The sequence below is a fragment of the Corapipo altera genome, unplaced genomic scaffold (genome assembly GCF_003945725.1).
Source record: "Corapipo altera isolate COAL_440 unplaced genomic scaffold, ASM394572v1 150, whole genome shotgun sequence".
Lineage (NCBI taxonomy): Eukaryota > Metazoa > Chordata > Aves > Passeriformes > Pipridae > Corapipo > Corapipo altera.
Window position 1 is genome coordinate 1939282 of NW_020884941.1, and position 19486 is coordinate 1958767.

The 19486-nt window shown below is 44.1% G+C and overlaps 1 protein-coding gene across 9 annotated transcripts in view; it reads right to left on the reverse strand.

Moving 5' to 3' along the window:
- Positions 1-19486, reverse strand: part of CIT (citron rho-interacting serine/threonine kinase) — a 75107-nt gene continuing 55621 nt past the window's right edge. For 5 of the 9 annotated variants that reach the window (XM_027661497.1, XM_027661493.1, XM_027661490.1 and 2 more), the window contains 20 exons: positions 17971-18111; positions 17687-17794; positions 16848-17010; positions 16435-16599; positions 15119-15256; positions 14674-14854; positions 14359-14450; positions 13963-14067; positions 12927-13096; positions 11881-11961; positions 11544-11679; positions 10146-10285; positions 9195-9287; positions 6888-6996; positions 6633-6761; positions 5866-5946; positions 5183-5261; positions 4882-5070; positions 3723-4026; positions 1-3277 (listed from right to left, as the gene is read on the reverse strand). In XM_027661497.1, the coding sequence (XP_027517298.1) occupies positions 3254-3277; positions 3723-4026; positions 4882-5070; positions 5183-5261; positions 5866-5946; positions 6633-6761; positions 6888-6996; positions 9195-9287; positions 10146-10285; positions 11544-11679; positions 11881-11961; positions 12927-13096; positions 13963-14067; positions 14359-14450; positions 14674-14854; positions 15119-15256; positions 16435-16599; positions 16848-17010; positions 17687-17794; positions 17971-18111 (2628 nt within the window). In that variant the 3' untranslated portion in view covers positions 1-3253. The remainder of the gene's footprint in view (positions 3278-3722; positions 4027-4881; positions 5071-5182; positions 5262-5865; positions 5947-6632; positions 6762-6887; positions 6997-9194; positions 9288-10145; positions 10286-11543; positions 11680-11880; positions 11962-12926; positions 13097-13962; positions 14068-14358; positions 14451-14673; positions 14855-15118; positions 15257-16434; positions 16600-16847; positions 17011-17686; positions 17795-17970; positions 18112-19486) is intronic. The other 4 variants (XM_027661494.1, XM_027661492.1, XM_027661496.1 and 1 more) reach the window with 2 other exon arrangements.

A 19486-nucleotide genomic window follows, 5' to 3' on the forward strand; every position in this document is an offset into this window, starting at 1 on the left:
GTCTGTGCTGTTATGTTTATTCTTGGCTGTTGCTAGGAGAGCACATTTTTTAAGGTAGATGCAGAGACTTTTGTTACAGTCACTTCTGGGGACTCTGGAGTAAACCAGTACAGAAATAACAAGAGTTCCCTGCCCTCCCCGACCCCATGAATTTCAGCACAGCCTGTGGGGGTCCAGCTGACATGGATTTGTGCAGGGTTTTTGGGAATCAAAAGGCTCAATAAATAATAATTTTTTTTTACTCCACCAGTTTCTGGATTAGTTTAGTTTTGTTACAATTCGGATCATGCATCATAGGACTGCAACAATGAGCTTTAAATAAGTATTCTTTGTGCACAGTAAAAGAAATAAAGGAACATTGAACAAGTCAGCATTTCATCATATACATCATAGTAGGCACAATAGATAAATCAAGCAGCTCGGGGTTTATGTAGAGCATTTTTCATGGAGAATGTCATGTAGACCAAAACGTAAGGGGAGCCATTGGTAACCCACCCCCACAGCCTCCAACAAGCCCTTTGTCAGGGCTGAGGGGGTGGGTATGTGCACAGAACCAAAAACACTGAACAGTAGGAGGACAAATTAAGTTACTGTAGGCAGCAGTGTGAATATTAAAAACCTCTTCCTGTGAAAGAATACTTCAGACCCTGTAAAAACTGGTTCAGTTAAAAATAGATGTTATTTACATTTAAGTCTGATCTAGCAAGTTTTCCCAGCAGGTGTAAGTTGAGCTGTACAGTAACTCTGCAGGTTGTACTCAATCTGACTGGATTTGTGAATGGTCTTTTTTTTTTTAAAGTTGCAGCTATTAGGCCTTAAAGCACCAGCATGTTACAGCAGTGGGATGAGGAACTGTCTCTGTCCACTTTGCTACCAGGACGGTGCTGGGATAAATCCCAAACCTGACATTAGATCACACCATTGTTAATTAAGATGGTTTTTTCCAGCTCAAGATGCATGGGGTCATTTACCAGGGCAAGACTGTTTTCCCAGATACTCACACATGTTTTACCTCTACCCCTCTCACTGGTGAAGCACATGAGGGCAGGATTTAGCTGTAGGTGTTTGCAGCTGACTGCTGCTCTAGTAAAGGACTTGGATAAATCCACCCCTGTTGTAGTTCATGTGAACATGCTTGGGGTTGGTGAAGCCACTTACAACTACTTGTTCAGGGAATGATGAGTATTAAATGCTAAATATTGCCGGGGTTAGGTCTCAGGTCAGCTGTGACACCCGTGGATTGCCCAGCCCCGGGGCTGGGAGGGGGCAGGATGGGCAGGGGGACTCCAGGGAGAAGGAAGCCGTCATTTCACCATGCCAGTCAAGATAGTTATTTGTTTTATTTGGTTATTGTTCAACAACAAAGTTCAATACTTTCCAGGTGGAGCTTTGAACTGGCCCTCTGGTTCCCTCCCTTGTCAATAATAAAAAGGTAATGAAGAAAAATCCTGTACTTTTAGAGACCTAAAACCTCATTTATGCTAACAAGCTTCAATTGCAATTTAATGTTACAATATTTCTTCATGGGAGCGAGGAGGACTGAGCTGAGGGCCCTCCAGTGTCTGAAGATGGCTGTCCACAACCACCAGTAAAACAAAAAGCTAGTGTTGAAAAACGCACAGTTTACAATAAAAAAGTAGAAACCAATTCAATTCCCTTTTGTTACGAATATAAAGATTCTTGTAAATATGTACAGTCCTTTGAGCTATTTCTATAGCAGGAAGCATTTCACGAACAAGACACAAGATATACACTTTCAGGACTCAACAAGCCCATTTCTGAGGTCTTGAAGATCTTCCATGAGATGCAAAGATTTAAAGACTGATCTCTGTGACCTTTCAAAATATTCAGACCAGGAGACAAAAACTTTCAGCAAGTTTCCTGCCAAATCATCTGATTGAAAATAACCCAACAGACAAGAGAACTGAATACAATATCCATGAAACTCGCCAAAGGACACTGACAAGGCATTGGAATTTTGATGGGTTTCTAGAACAGGTTAGCACAGGCTTGCAAGGGACTAGCAGAAGTTTCAAGTGTGGCACCAAGGGAAGATTGGATGCAGTTTTGCTCTTTCCAGTTGTAAAGAACATGGTTGTTCACTTAGGATGTTGCTATTGCAGAGGGAATGGTCAAAAACCTGCTTTGAAAATCATTTGCTCTCTGCTTCATGTTCACAGCAAAAGAGAATAGGAAGCAATAAAAGGCTCGAGGTCGGACAGGCAGCAGCAAAGGTGTGTCAGCACCTGCCAGAGCTGCTCCCTGTGAGTGTCCTGTGCCACCACACCGCATCTTATTGTAGGACAAGCTACAGCTCACGGCAGGAGCCAGCCCGGGCTGCTCCCTCTGGGAGCTGAGGCTGGCAGGACTCATTGCTGAAGGGACCGTGTCCAGTGCTGAGAGGAGAACACAGGTGTGACTGTAACTCTTGTCATAGAATAAGGCTTGTTAACTCTTCGTTGCCAAATTTCCAGAGTAACGGTTATTTTGCAGCGTAATCTAAAGGTTTCGGTTAATTTACAAGTGAGGTACAATACACTACTCAGCAAAGCAACCTAAAAGGAGAGAGCAGCCAGTGATGGTGCAGCAGCATGCAGTGAACTGTCATGCAGAAGACCTGGATAAAGTCTTACAACCCAGTAGCTTACAGGTAATGCACTTTGTCTCAGGGCCGGGCAGGGGGGTCGGTTAAAGCAGAGCTCTTCCCTCCCCATCAGAGCTGCTCTAGAGCAATTTTAGTGAGAACAAAATAACTTTCAGAAGTGGCAGGTGAACAGACTAATCAGAAGTAATTTTTTCTCTCATGTTCTGTGGAGAACATCCAACCACAGCTCCTATTGAAAGACTCACTCACCTTGGCCCTTCTGTTTCCAGGCCATCAGGGGCTCCCAGCACGTCTCAGAACTATGCCCAACTCTCTGGTAAGGGGTGCTAACCACAGTAACGACCTGGGGCAGGACACTAGTCCCATTTCCTTGATGATCTACTAGGGACTAAAGTGGATACAAAAAGTTCATGAACTGCTTGAAAGAGTAACAGTAGTACAAAGTGCAAAAACAGGAGTGCAGGAAAGTGCGGAGAAATCAACTGAGCTGCGAAGGATCTTCAGAAGCGCCACGGCTCCCGCTGCGGAGCGAGCTTTGGCCCAGGAATGCTGTTTGGGAACTGGGCAGCAGACAGATGGAGTGCATATACTCAGTATATTTCCTTTTTTTCCTGCAGGTCAAGATGAGTAACTTTGTCTAGCTGAGACTTACACTGAAGACTGGTCCCAGACCTGGCAGGGAAATAAAACCACGGTTACAAGTCACAGATGTTTCTCTCCCACGCACAAGGTGCCAGCAGCAGAACATCACCTGCTGCTCCCATGGAGCCACGACACAGTCCTGCCTCCTGCCAGGGGGCATCATCTGTAAACACTGACAGGCAGGCACTGAGCACAGCAGGCCCAGACCTTAACCCCCTTCAAATCCTCTATCACTCGATTTCTGATAGTAAATTCACCTTTCTAGAGTCAAGCAGCTTTTGCAGTCACAGAACTAGCCCAGGGAACATGGTCACAGAGCCAGGGAGTGACACCATGTGGGCTCTGTTCTAACATAATTTGAGGAGCAGAGGGGTGAGATTTGATTTGCTCTTGTACTTCACAGTCCCCCCAGCCCTTCTGCAGTACATACAAGCCTTGTCCTGAGAACAGAGAAGTCTCCAGGCTTCTGGCTTACCTTATTGACTTGAGCAAGAGGAGTTCTGGCACCACTCACAGGCATCCTGCCTCGGCTGCTGTCCTCGAACAGTCGCCCTGGGGAGCGCTCCCTGCGGGTGCTCAGCAGCCGCCCTGGGGATTTCTCCCTCTCCAGAGGTCTCCCAGGGGACTTGTCCCTCCTCAGCTCCGTCCTGCCCTCGCGGTACCGGTGGGGTGTGCTTGGCTCCCGAGGGTGGCTGGGACCTTCCGGGGGGCCCGGGCTGGAGGCGACGCGCTTGGTGATGTGCTCATTGTAGGTGGGGGGGCCTCTCTTGTTGGGGCTGCTGTCGTTCAAAAACAAGGGATGGGAACAGCTGAGTGACAAAAACCTCTTGTTATGTTTTCTTTTGGCAAAAGTGTAACTTTCCCCCATAACACGCCCAGCAGCGCTCAGGTGAAAAGCGTCAGCATCAGCCCTCAGTGCAGAGATACTTTGGTAGCTGAGTATCCATCACATGAGCCACACTGGTCAAGTGCCTCTAAGGAATTGCTGATGTAAGTCAGGTGTGTGGAACAGGCCAGAAAATGACACCTTTTCGTACACTTCAGCCAAACACTTCTCATATAAAAATGCACTCAAGTTTGATGTATGTGTTTTCACACTCAGAATTTTCTGGGATGTTCAGGCCAGGTTGGGATGAGCTACAAGCCTCGATTTCTCTGTCTCCAGTGCACAGGGGCACTACCAGCCCCAGTATTTATTCACCTGTGTGAAGTATCACTGTTGTGCTGTATCACATCACAACTTCCCAATGCTCTCTCCCTAAGGCAGACTCATTATTTGACAGGGAGGGGCTCTTGCTTTAGAGCTTGTTACAGCCAACCCATGTCTAGTGTAATATCAACAGCATCTGAGGTCACCAAGCTTCAAAGTCAGAGCTTGATCACAACATCAAAGTAAACCAGTGGAAGATCACAAAGCATTTGTGGAGATTATCCCCATCTTCCTAGAGAGATGAAGTTTTTTCCCTTCTGGGTTTTAAAACATCAGTGACTCTCCTCCAGCATTACAGTAACAAGCTACCACCAGCCTCCTTCTCTAAGAACAGAACAAGGGAATCTGTTCCACCACATCAGGGGAAAAGGCATCATGGGTGAGGTTTACTGTGAGGGACTGTAACACCCCGATGTCACCGTACCTGCGCGTGGCAGAGGAGCCTCTGTGGTGCTGCTGCTGCTCGTTGTTGGTCTCCTTCACCAGATTGCCCTTACAGCAGATCACCCTTAACTTGTCCTGATAGGAGGAGGCCAAGTAGATCGCTCCTGAGGAGATGGCAGGCCCGAGGTACCGTGGGTTTGGTATCTCCAAGTGGGCTCGTGCAGGAGTTCTGGGTAAAATTGCAGGAAAAGTCTTTACAATGGCATTGGTTGCCTTTTCCTGGCAAGTCCATATATTCTGCACCACAGGCTGTTCAAAGGGGTGAAAAGAGAACAACTTACCCTAGAGAAGCTCGTGCCTGAATCTCGATCACTTCAAGGGAATTGAAGTGGGTCACGAACAGATAGGGCTCCCTGTAGGCTGCAGGAGCAGCACAAAGATGGGAAAAAACACAAAATAAATTCTCTGTTAAAAACTTCTAAATCACATCAGTGAGTGCAAGAGAGCCTGACAGCCCTCTGGGAAAACTGAGGAATACATTTTCTGTAATAAGACACAGACACTATCACTAAGGGGGGAGATGCGAGCTCAAAGAATTGTTGCTTTGAAACTGTGTCTCAAGGACTTTACTAACCAAAGTATCATGAAAAAGACATTAAAAACAGACTATTAACTGAACAAAACCCCATTAGGCAGTACGAAAAGCCTGAGGGAACCACAATGCCATCATATATTCTTGGCTATTTCAGAAACTTGCAAGCATCATCAGAAATTGCACTAGCCAGTTCGGTCAGTGTCAGACTAGGAAAATTAAGGAAATGTAACTTTGGTTTAGTTTTCCTTAAATTGCTTATACTTCAGAAGGTTTTGCCATCTGGATGAGCTTAAATCGTGGAGAAATCTCCATAGTTTCTGGGAGAATTGGGAAAGCGAGAAGGAAACAGAAGTGCTGAGTGCAGAGTACCCACCCCACGAGGAAGCTTCAATAATTTCCATAATCCAAGTGACTGCCCCCAACACCTACCAAAAGCCAAGGGCAAGCGGTTCCACTTCAGGTCGTCTGTCCTGCTGCGTCTCCCATAGGAATCCACAAAGACACCAAACTCTGCCAGGAAAAGTCATGTCATGTCATGAGCATGTGCCTGAATTTTATTCCCTTTTTTTGAAGGGACAAAGGCAGTTACCCCGGGCTTTTTATCAGGGACAAGGTGCAGAGATTATCTTGCACATCCTGGAGTGCCATGAATTACTCCAATTGACATGGAATTGGTGAGATGTAGGAGTAGTGTCAGGCCAAAAGGTGCTGCAGTTCTGGGGCTCTCTGTACTCATTAAGGTAAGGTTATTATTCAGTTTGCAGACTCCTACCATTAGTCACCCAGAATTACTGCTTTTGAAGACTTCCTGTGCATTGCCATGACACTGCCCAAGAGGGCAACAAAAGCAGTTTCACAAAAAAAATAACACCCTCTCTTATTTCATCAAAAAAAAATAACACCCTCTCTTATTTCATCACAAGAAGGTTAAAAAGTCTCATCTGTCTACACAGGAACCAGACAAAGCTCAGGTCTGAGAACCCCTGAACATTTATCAGGATGATCAAACACTTGTTTGCACTTAACTCCACTGGCTGCAGTCCTTCCTTCAGGCACAGTCTACGTGCAGCAACTGATCCACAGCAGGAAGAACTTTTAAGCCAGAAACAGGCTGCCTAAAATCCAGCAGCACTTCTGCAGCTCACGTGCCAGAGAACAGGTGTAGTGCAACACCTGCACAGCCATCCTACACCTACCATGGAAACACAGCAGATACTCCTCCCTCTGCCCCGCTGGGTTCACTTGGATGATACTGACTGGAAAACTGTTGGTGGAAGCAGCAAACACAGCAGAGGCCAAAGTGTGGTCATTTTTATCCAGAAACTCTGCAAAGAGAATGGAGAAAAACACCTTGATTGGCACCAATGTCTTTTTCCCGAACTGTTTTAGAGCAGCCCCACCAACAGAATCTGTGGAGCCACTTGGAGCATTCCTCAGGAATTGTCTCCTACCCTCCAGCGTGTACTGCTTCATCTCAATTTCATAGAACTTGTTGGTTCCAATGATGATGCTGTAAGTGGTCAAATGGATGCAGCTGCAAGGCTCCAAGGTTTCAATCTCCTGGAAAAGAGGACAGTATGGACAGATATTAGTTCCCTGTAGCAGTTTACAGATAATGCTTAGTCTGGAAGATTGTAAACTGCCACATATGTCTTTATAAAGAGAGAGATGGCAACGCCAAAGTCTCAAAAGGATATGGAAAAAAACCTCTTGTTAAAAGAATTGTTTTGTTGGAAGTGATACTTGCTTGAATACAGACTTGCATATCAACTCAGCTCCAGGTGCTAAGCCCAATATTATCCTCTTCCTTTTGGAAGAATATGCTGTTCTGGAAGACACTTGTCTGCTCTGCAGCTCAGTTTTCTGGAGCAGTAGGGAGCAGCTCCCTGCTTACAGTAGGTGACAGCCATGCCAAGGACTGCCTGCCTGGACAGGGCTTGGAGATGACATAAGACCAGGACTGAGCAGTTGGGGCTGTAAGACAGGCTTGTCACTGGGAAGTTTATCTGTCAGAACTGCTCCAGCTCCAGTGTAGCTGTGCTGGAACAATCACTTCCTAGCCTGGAAGTCACCAGGAATCAGGGCAGCTGCTGGAAAGGCAGACAAAATTGCCCAGACAACTGCAGCAGGACTGACCCCAGTCAAGTCCCAAACTCTTTCTAACCCATGGAGCAGAACTCTTGTCAGCAGGCATGTCCATGATCCTCCCAAGAGCAAGAATCAGTTCCCTAAAGTTGTTAACACTCCAGAGATCAGCTCGATGGCTCCTTAAGGAAGACAAACATACAAAACATTCCTTCCTTCCTGCTTTGTACAACATTACACAGAGATGTTGCCCAAGACCTGCCTTGTGATGATTGCACAGCTAGGACAGCTCTGCAGGTTAGCCTGACACAACACACAGATGCCCAGATCTTCTGAGGACAAGATTCCTTGCATAATTCCTAGCTTATCTGGAAATTTAGTTGGCAGAAAAGAAGAGCATATTCTGGGCTTGCTGCCATCTTGTTAGGATCTAAATTCAGTTGTCTGGATTAGTGGAGATAAGGAAAACTTGCCTTCTAAAACACGCCTTTGCATGTTCCCTTGTCAAAGGACAGGGCTGTACATCCTCAGTGTTTCCTGCTGGCTGCTGCTCCATTGTGAGCAGGGGTTGGTATCAGCTACAATGCCTGTAGATGTTCCAGGTTTGCATTGTTTGTGCCAAGACATGTCTTTCCTCCTGAGGAGGCCAGATCTGCATGACTGTGCCCACTGCTTCCCTCCAGCAGTGCCCATGTAGCACTCAGTGGGAATAACAGCCTCAATCAGGCTGTAAATTGAACCAGTGCCTTCAAAGCCACCTGCAGAACCTCACAGGGATGTGGTTTGACTGGAACATCCCTTAATTTGTGAATTGGAGAGGACATGAGTTTCTGGGTGCCAGCCTTTTATAAGGCTGTTTAAACTCTTTGTTCTGAGGAGAGATCCCTATTATTTTGGGGGGTTCCCTCTGGTTCTACATGAGCATATAAAATTTATTCCTGACATTCCATTGGAGTTGTGTTTGAGAAGAGCAGTGGGTCAGATGCTCTGAGTGTGATCTGCCTGCAGCTGGCTGAGGGGAGTTGCAGCAGTTCTGCTTTCCCTCCCTGCATGGCAGAGGGCAGCAGGACCTGTGCAGATTCCACACAGGGCTGGGGCTGCAGGTGGCTGGGGTTTTGTACAGAGAGGGCACACACAGCCACGAGAGATCCACACCTTACGGCCTTGTTTGCTGCCAGGAGAAAGCACACATGTACCAGGATAAGTAGGGGAAAGAGCTGCCTATCCTGAGATGGAATAACACCAATATACCCTTCAGTTTTCACTTGTGCAGTAGGACAAATTCAGACACCCATTGCTTCCACAGTTGCAAAGAAGAGTGAAGTAATTTGTTATGGATTTCTCCAAAGACAACAGAGGTGAGGATAATTAAGACAGCTGGATAATTAAGAAAGCCATTTTTTGGACCAAATAAGTGAGGGTACAATTACAGCTGAATCCAATATCTCAAGAAGTCACAGTTCTGTTCTGCATCTCTCCAAATATGCCAACTCTTATTAAAGGAAATTGCTGCCTACTCTACTTTGAGTCAGTGCACAGCACAATTTGTTATCATTTTAGCTGGCAAACAAGTGTTCTCATGCATGCAAAAAGGTTCTAGATGTTTGTTTTAAACAAAGGTTTAGTGCACTCTGTGAATTACCTCAGCTACTGCAGGATATTACTAAGCTCACCTTTCTGATACAGAACTTGCTCAAGCTCTCGTTGTATCTCAGAACCACCACTTTATTGGGCATGGCTGCACAGATACAAAGAGTGTTCTCAACCTGTAAGGAAGATAACAAGCACAGTTCAGGATGGTAATACAGAGTAAATTCTATTGCTGAGCAAGTGAAACGGATCCAAGTTACCTCTTGCCACAAAAAGAGCTTTGCAGAGATAAGCAAGTACAATTTTTTAAAAGGGTAATTATTGTGAATTCCTGGAATAATGAAAAGCCTCTTCACATTCTCAAAAAAGAATGTGAATGTAAATGGCTTCTATGATCTCCTTTATACTTGGAAGAAGTTAATAAAAAATTAGAAGGTTTTCCACAGGAAAGGGATTAACAAATTCAAATAGGTCAGGTCTACATTTCAATCCCTGAAACTGTTATCTTAAACATCACCTTGAAATGAATGGTGTTCAGTTTGTTACCAAAGCAGTCCACAGAAGTAGTTGTTAATGAGTATTTTTGTTATGGTTAAATGTTCCATTACTAAAACCAGTAATTTATGTAAATGTCAAGAATTAAAGTGATGCAAACACCTAAGGAAATCTGCTGGCCTGGGAACATGGCATTAAAGAACAGAGGATAGAATTCACTAATTATAAATCTCAAAATTACAGTCAGTGGTGAGGAGGCAGTTGTACTATGCTCTGTTGGATTTCTTTTATCTAGCAGTTTAGGCTACACCACCATGGCATCCTGGCTAAATTTATCCATATTAGTAGCAGATTCCCCATTCTGTCTCCAGCTCAGCCTCTCTTCAGCCCATACACTCTTCTTATTTGAAGAAAAATATTTAAAACAAGAATACAGACCTTGGATGTGTTGCCAGTGGAATAAAGATGCTGATTTTACTAATATTAAACTCAGAGCAGTTTAAGGGGAGGTCTGGAGGCACGAGGGAGCTGTTTCCTACCTTGCCAGCAGCAAAAAGGTGACATCCTTTGACAGCCTCAAAGATATTTGGTGAGACATCAGGTTGGGCTGGGAGGTGAGACTGGGCTAGAGATTGCTTCACTTTCTTTACATCAACAAGACACAGAGCCCTTTCTTCTCCTGGAAACAAAAACGGTTCCATTTCGTCAAGGGAGGGCTCCCTATTCTCTACAAAAGTCTGTCCTATTACCTAAGCAGCAGCTCCTCATTACAGGCTGTTACTGTGGAAACAGTCACAAGGTACCATGTAGAATTCATCCCATATTATTCCTACTCAAAGTGAAACAGAAAACTTAGAGAAACCAAACCCCACGACAGGCAGTAAATCCACTGAGAGAACAACCATTCCCTCTGTGAGTTATTAGTGTTGCTAAGGTCTAGCAGATCACAGCGACTGTGGCCTCATTAGGACACCATTCAAAATTAGCCAGGAAGTTTTATTTTACCCTTCAGAACTTCTTAAAGTACAAGATGTTTTAAGTACAAGATGTTTTAACCTCTCTGTGCCAAGATAATTGGCAAGGGACTTCCAAGAAGTGGCCTAATAAATTGCATTATAGCCCAAACACAATTCTTCTCAGAAGTCCAGCAACAGACTAACACAGCCCTCTCCTCATTATGTGTGAGATTTGCTTTGTTCTGTACCACCCTGACACAAATAAAGCATGGACAGCTTAAATCCTTACAAGGGGAAAAATGCAGAACAAACAGAACAAGAGAGAAAATTTGTTTTTCATTCCCTACAAATGTCATATAGACACTTGATAATTTGGGCTTTCAGCTTCAGATACACCCTAATGTTCAGCATGCCTACATCAGTGTGGGAAGGATTATCTCTGGAAAACCACAGATGGAGACATTAAAACTTGTGTTCCTTTCAGAAGGGAATCTTAAATCATGACAGGAAGTCCCAGCTTTGTTACATGGATTAGTATTTAGGGCAAGAGAGGTTAAGAGTTACTGACCCTATGCCACAGTGATCACATCGTGGTCCTCAAACAGTTAATTAAAAAGGTTATGCAGTGATTAGGAGGAGAGATGCTCACTAATCAGCTCAACACTTTTCAAACTGGACTTGCAATGATGACTGACCTCTAACCTGGAAATGTTTTTTCTCTGTTTCTTCCCTCCTTCAGCTTTGGAAACAGAGAAATCACCTTCTCTGGAAGGTTTAACTGAGCCTTCATTACATTTCCATTCACCAGCCTCAGACCAGGCTGTGTTAATCACAGTAAGTGACTCCTGGCAAATACTGACAAAGGACCAGACAAAAGCCTGTGATGAATCCACAGGGAAAGGGCCCTTTGGCACCTCAGTGCAGCACAAAGCCAGTCCCATCCACTCCCTGCAGGGCCAGTGGTAACACACAGCCCAGTACCTGCTATCATGAGGAGCTTCTCCAGGTCCTTGATGAGGTGAATTTGGAAGACGGCACCCATTCCTGGGATGTGTGTTAAGGAATTCTTCAGGACATTCAGGGCATAGAGACCTTCCTCTGCACCCACCAGCACTACCTACAACAGGGGAAAAAATAGCACTGCATGAGGTGAACAAGGAATGCTCCAAGAGCAAACTTGGATGACACTCGTTGGCAGTGAAGAGAAAAAAACCAAACCCACAAGCAAGTGTGTAATTACACCTATTGCCATTAAGACACCACTTCCATGAATGAATTATCCACTAGTCAGAAAGGCCCCACTGAACATCATCATTACCTGGTCACTGAAGGGCATTGTGCAATTTATATCCAAACGGTCTTCACCCTCCAGCTTCAGCAGGGAGTTTCCAAGCAGTTTCTGCAAATGACAAAAAGATATTTTTTTTTCTTGTTGAGTTAATCTTCATTTCTTTATCTGTGAGCATTTTAACAAGGTAAGGTCATCATTTCAGATAGGCAAAAAGCTTGGCTTTTTCTCAGAAAGCTAAAAGTTGCAGGGATGCCTCCTACAAAAGAATTAGTAGACTTTTATCTACCTGACATACAGTAAGGCAAACTAATCAGAATTATCCTAAGCTCAGACAGAATCCATTATTGCCCCTATCCTTTCCATTTTCCCAATCTCTTACAGCAGAGCAGTGGAATTTTCTGAGAGGAAGGATTTAAGAAAAGTACAAATGTTGGTGGGAGCACGTATTTTTCTCACAGACAAAAGGAACGTGAGCCCGAGAAAAAAAAAGAGAATTTCCTGCTAGTCAGATATTCCCTGCCTCCAGAGCTAACATTCACTTACATGATGCCATAGAATCCAATCTCCCTTTACCAGAAAATAGTTTTCTGGTACACGATGTGAAAAAGGCTATCCAAAACCTAAACAAACTTAAACAAGCTTTTATTCCTATTAGGAATAAAACAAACTTAAAAACACACACACACCTTCCCCCCCCAGTCAAGAAACAACAAAACCTCTGACTCCATAAATTTTTGCTTTTTACTTTCTTTCTTTATTTCTTTGCTCGTTCCATGTGGTACCTTATGAGACTGGATTTAAACCATGTGCTAACCACTCTTCCTTCCTTTGCTGGAATTACAGAGATATTTTGGGACTCTCTTACTACACTCCCCATGTCTTTGAAGGGTATTGTAACATAAAGCATCAGTCTCACAATGAACGAGTTCCTGGTGCTCACATTGTACATCATAAGGCAGAAGCAATAACTTACCTTCAGTTAAACCTCAGTACGTCAAATAGTGAAAAAATATTTTTCAAAACTCTGCTCCCTCCCAGAATATTTTATTATTAAACGAAACTTTCATACTCACAGCATCAGCCTCAGCTTTTTCTCTGGAAACTCTCCCACCTGCCACTATTGATTCCAGTGCTGTGACCCAGCGCTGTTTGTCAGGGAAGCTGGGTGCTAACAGGTAGAGTGTTCTACCAGGCCAGCAAGTGGTGTGTGGATGAGACTCCAATTTTAGGATATATGGCACATCTGAGATGTTATATAGATAGAATAAGACTTAGATTAGTTTTTGGAATATTGTCAGTGGACTTAAAATCAACACCTTTCAGCCTCATTGGAGAGAAGTTGTATTTATCATGACATGTTACCATGGCAATTGATACACTGGTTTCTCCTTTACAGGTCCTGCACAGGCTAGTTACTTACAACTAAATATTAGCTGGATGTATGCAATCCATACATACAATGCTCTCTTTACTAAACAAAAATAATTTCTTGCCTTTTATTCAAAAGAGAAAGAAATTCCATTGCGGAAAAAAAAAAAAAATAGAAAACCAGCCAGTTGACTAAAGTTTTCCCTGTACTGATTAAGAAAAATCTGTAAAAACTGGTTATGGAAACCTTTGTTTTTAACAATCTGTATCCTTTAATGTCAAAGTCAAGACATACAGAATCTTATCATCAGTTCTATTCAGTACATACAAATCAACACATCAACATTTTTCCATAATAAGAGACTATACATCCCACAGTACTTCTAAGTTAATGGCTTTCTGGTGAGAGCACAATGGTGGCATGAGGTATGACACATCACACTTGATAGAGAAGAAATTTAAATAAACCGAGTGTTTACGCTACAAATCTCTGGGAATTTACTTCCATTTGGGTGGATGATCATATTAACCACAGTGCAACTACCACGACAGAAGCAACGGCCTGCATGGAACCAGATCTAGAGTGCTGAGCTATTCCCCCAGTTCAGAGAGAGGTAACCTCAAAATTACAGAGTTACAGAATGGAAGTTAAAGGGAGAATATTCTGTTCAGCCAAGCAGAAGGCTAAGTGATGGCAAGCCAGATGAAATCCATTTGACCTCATCTACGTAAGATTCTCACCTGTCTTTGCTGTATTGGTAAGCTCAGTAGCTCCTACAGCTCCATGAACAGTTACATCACCATCAGGAAGGCAGAGCTCAAATTCCTCCAGAGGCCTCTGTCCAGCTGCAGGGGAATGGGGAGACAGATTAAGAATGAACAAAGAGGTAGCAAGAAAATAACTGTGATAGCAAAATGAAGTGGATGCACAATGGATGTTTCACAGCTGGATTATTATGACGTGCCAGCTAATAAAATGGTTAAGGCTCTAGAAAAACAATGATGTTGTCTTATTACTGGAGATTTAGCTAAACTAGATATGACCATAGCAAACAGTAACAATCTTTAAGCCTCTCAACTCACCAAACAATATCTGAAGATTAAAAAAATAGGTTCTTCCTAGAAATGCTAAGTTACCTTCTCTTGCTTCTGCATCATAAATGAGCACTTTGGTTCCTTCCAGGACAATATACTTCCTGTCCCAGCCCTGTTGCCCACGTTTATTATTCCTGAAGAAAATAAGCACAAAGCCATGTTGGACTTTCTGCTCAGATCTTACATAAAACAAACACGCAACTCCTACAAAGTTCAGTGCAGCAATTGTAATTGTAGTGGTGGTAACTGTAATGCCCATGCAACGGGGAAATTATCTCATTGTAAGAGCCAGGATAATATTAGGAACTCTTCCAAATATTTCAGCACCTGATATGGCACCAAGATTCCCGTTTATACCTTGGCACTTTCATCCACCCCTCGAGACGCAGACTGCTGCTTGGCTCCTTCAGCTGCAGACCAGGAGAATTCATTTTATCCCGGCAGAACGCTTCGGAGAAGTGCGTGGCATATTCTGCTGGCAGCCCACAAGTAGCTGGCAAGCAAGTTGAGCATTTTGGGTGACACATCACCTGGCATTCTGACAAAAAGGACAGAGAAAAACTTATGTTAAACGACACAAAAATCATGACACAGCTGCCTCAACTTCTACCGCGCAAATCCCGGCTTCTCCAAGAACCTCCTTCCACGCTAAACCACCAGATGATTTCTAACGCAGAACGTTTGCACCAACTAGTTTCAAAGCCTTCATATCGGTCCTTTCTTCAGCTGGTACTGAAAAATCTGTTCTAGCTGGCTGTGGATCTTCCTGCCCCCCCAGCCCCGCCGTGTTGTGCCCCCTCACCCAGACACTTGGACGCCTGCCGGCCGAAGTGCACCGTGTCCAGGCACACGGCACATTTGGTGGCCCTCATGTTCAGCCCCACGTTGAAGCGATGGGGGATGTTGTGGTGCATTCGCTCCTTCAGGCGGCGGCTGTACTCTGGAAGGGACAACATTTATCATCAGGGGGAACACTGGGAGAGGAAAGTTACAGGAGGTTTGGGCAGTTGAAGGCAGTAAAAAGTGACACCATTTATCTGTGAAGGCCCTGCTGAACACAGACGCTATTTTCCTTTGCAATCTGCACATCTTAAGCTACGTTACAGCCTCAGGAATTACCTTATACAGGTGCACAGGCTGTAGAACAGACTGTAGAACTGTAACAGCTCATGTGCAGCAAGGCTATGTCAATCAAACCACCTAAATTTCAAGCCTGCACTCAGATGTGCTAAAGTAATGTCTCTGCTTTGCTCACAGCTAACAAACCCCTCCACACCTATCCTGGGCAATCAGTACACTCCTTCCTGCAGCCTTCATGCTGTAACACCAGCCCCTGCACTCATAAAGCATCTTAAATCCCTGTTAGTGGATCTATCCTTCAAGGCATTGTCTTTTACTGATGAACATGATTCTCTTCCCTGCCCATGACCTGCCTCTGAGGACATTTCCCCATGGCAATGCTACCCACCCTCACAGCACCCTGGGCCTCCCCAGTTCCCTGTCAGGGCTGGACCAGTCTGTGGATTCTGGCTTTTTCCAGCTAAAGGCTGGAGGTCTCAGTTCAGAGTCTCTCTCTGGAACACTGGTTAACCAAGAATAAATGAGCAGAGTCCTCAATCACTCTTTTTTCTGGTGATCCTCCCCCCTTCATTCTCAAAAATATGGAAGGATATCACCTTTTTCTAGTTAATAGGATACTAATGTCATCTTTGACCTGGTATCTTCCTTTTATGCCTAACCCAAGTCTCTTCCCTTTACCAGAAGCCTTGATAGAAACTTTCCGTTTAGCAGAACAAATCTGCAGACAAGTAAAACTGTTAACTGCTAAGAAAACACCCATAAATCCCTTTGTCAATGCAGGGAGTAGAACAGAAAACAAACTCCTTTGAAGAAAACATACTCCTTTGAAAGAAACATACTCTTAAAACAATTCATGCTAATAATTATTTCCTTACTGAAGTTTTCAGAAACATATTATCCAAACAGAATTTCAAAACAAAAAAATAAAAGCAAAACTCATCATCTGATAACCCTACAATTAAAAAAAATGGGGTTTGGAGTTAAAAATAAAGAGATGGCATTGACATGACAGAGAGAAGAAGCTGGCCAGGAGCCTACCCTCTGGTGTGGAGGATTCCTTCCTGCGGCTGGAGGGAGGAGCCAGCAGGCTGATGGGAGTGGGCTGGTGCTCCGGGGAGCGGACTATGGCAGACATGATGATCTGCTGCCTGGCCGTGGCTGGAGTGGATGGATGAGGGTGGTCGGATATTTTCCGATGAGCAGCTACAGACAAGATAAGTGCCACTTCAGTTACCACAACCAACACGACACACCGGCTCACAGCAGCGGTTCTGTGTGACCGCTCAGCAGTCACAACCCGCAGAACAAAGCGCAGCCCCATTGCATCTTCACAAGAGGGGATCATGATTAAACAACACGAGTTACTGCTATAGTGGCACACAATTAAAGGCACGTTTTCAGACCAAAAACGTGTGTCTCCTTCCAGATTCACCTTTTCTGTTAACCCCTACCTTCTTCACGAGCAGATCTGAGTTCAATGCGTGTTTTCTGAAGAGCCTCCTCCAGCTCAGCAGAACGAGCCTTCTCCTTCTCCAGTGCCACTTTCAGCTCATTGTATTGCAGGGGAACCTGTGTGGGTAAAGAAGGGTCCTCTTTCCGCCGACTAAACAGGCCCTAGCAACAGAAACACACAGACAACTCCTAACTCCTAGCAAGAGATGGCTTAAACTAGGCAAGGTGACACTGGCTAGTGTCAGTCCGGCCAGAGGGCCTAATGGCAATTCTGTTATGCTTAAGGATGGATTTTTAGTTCAAATTGGCACTGGAGAGAAAATGTTGAGATATGGATTCATTTAAGGAGGGACGTACGTTACCTGTCAGTACTCACACCTGGAGTTTCCGAAAGCATCTAAACAGAGGATCTCAAAATACGTGGTTAAAATTAAATTACTTAATTCAACATGACAGAACAGCTTATGACAAGGATGTGACACAAGTCACATCACCTGACTAATTAGTCCTATGCTGTGACTACAAGACAACCACTCTAGATGCACACTAAGTTCATACACATGTAAATACTTACCATTAAATAAAAACATGCTTAAAATTCTGTATTCCCACAGCCTCACTGAGGTGGAGCTACTGGGTTGTAGGAATAACAAAATACAGGAAAGGCCACAAAGAACACATTCTGCCTAGTGAAGTTTGCATTCAGCAACTCGGAGTGGTCTTAAATGAGACACATTTTGTTACACAAAGGAAGATAAAACAGAATATTAAGAATACACAGCACATAACCAATCACAAAACCATTTAATTCCATGTCTCCCAAACCTGCTTCACCCACCTTTTTCTTTTTTGCTGGTTGGTCCATCTTTGCCTGCAGGAAATCAATGAGTTTAGTTTGCTGAGAAATAGTGCCCTCCATTTTCACTTTTTCATGGGAATAGAGAACCTGTGAACCACACACACGTGTAAGAAATTTCATCTTATCAGAAGAAACAAACAGATAACTCAATAGCAAAACAGAGCTAAAAAACAGTGTAAGGGAAGTGTCAAACAGAAACAGTAGAACATTCTAAAACCTCAGAGGGAACGAGGCAGAGTCCTGCCCTGCTTCCTCACCCTCACCTGAATGTTTTCCAGCTGATATTCCAGGTCACTCCTTTCAGTCTTCAGAAGATCTGCTCGGTCCAGAGCCTCTTGCAGACCTTGAGTCAGGCGGAAGATGTGATTCTTTTGCAGATCCATTTGCTGCTGCAGCTTTGCCTGCTGTTAATAGGAAAACAAAGGCCAGTGTTTTGGGGTTGTTGCTTGCTTGTTTGTAACTAAAACAAGTGAAACGAGTTAAGCATTATCACTCCTTGTAAAAGAAGCATCATTGCAGAACTTAAAGTAAAGAGGCACCTCTTTAAAAGCTGGAATATTACAACATTCTAGAAGATTCCCTTCCTTCCAAAGTGCATTAAAACTAAACAAGCATTTCTATGTAAAGTATTTATATTAATCTGTAGCAGTGCCATTTCTTTCACCTGCATGTTCAAGTTATTTGCTTTTTTGAGCACTTAAAATCTTGTAATTGTTAATTAGACTGCACATACAGAATTGTTAATTAGACTGCACATGAAGAGTTTCTTGACACCACTTTCTCAAGTTCTCTATACAACCACCAGGAGCCATCTCAGTACTTTGTAATAATAAATTAAAAAAATAATCTTTACTGTAAACCAGGCTAGTCATAGTCACATGAGATAAGGAAAATTATGTCCAACTGTTTACATCTTTGTCTCTAACTAACAACAGAAAAGGGCACATGACAAACTACTCTTTTAGAATTTACACTTTATTGATGAGAAAGTCCCTGAGAAGGAAAACCATGAACAGTCATATGTAATAAGCAAGAGCCAGAAATCTTTTGTTGTGATGCATAATGGAGTTCTCAGCTCTGGGGTACCCTGCCAGTACCCCAAGAAGACCAGAAGACTCTAATTGCCCATAACCACCCTTCCCCTGAAATCCTCCTCTGCACCCTCTTCCACCACCACCCGGGACTCGTTGTCTGTGTTCAATGATTCCCTGATATGGTGCAGGTGTGTGACCTTGGATCTGACTCCTGTGACCCAAATTAATGATGAAAAAGGGCTGTGAGAAGCCTCACCTGTGACCTCCACCTGTGCACTCCCAGCACATTGCCTAAAGAGCTGTGGTCCTTGCACTTGGCCTGGTCAGAGGTGTGCCTGGGCACAGACCTGGCCTTGCAGACCTGGCCTAAGACCTGCCCCATGGCTACAGGCTTCTGTAATGATCACTGAGCCACCACTGAACCTGGGTACCTTCCCCAAATCTGCTCTGCTCTTCTTGTTCCAGTTCTGTGGGTCTGTGCCCACTGGGTGCAAGGTTCTGTCCTTGCCTGATGTGCTGCCCTCCTCTTGGCTCCCAGCTCACCTTCCCCTGAGGAGCAGTTCACTCTTATTGCTCCCCAACACAGCCACACACTCTGCAAAGTTTTAAGTAAAAACAACTCCCCCACCTTGATTAATCTCCCCAGTTATATAGAAGAAGGATGGATGTGTAACACTTATTCACACAACCTCCCCCCCTCAAGATGTGGAACCTTCTGAAGTTCTAACATGAGTCTCCAAGGTTA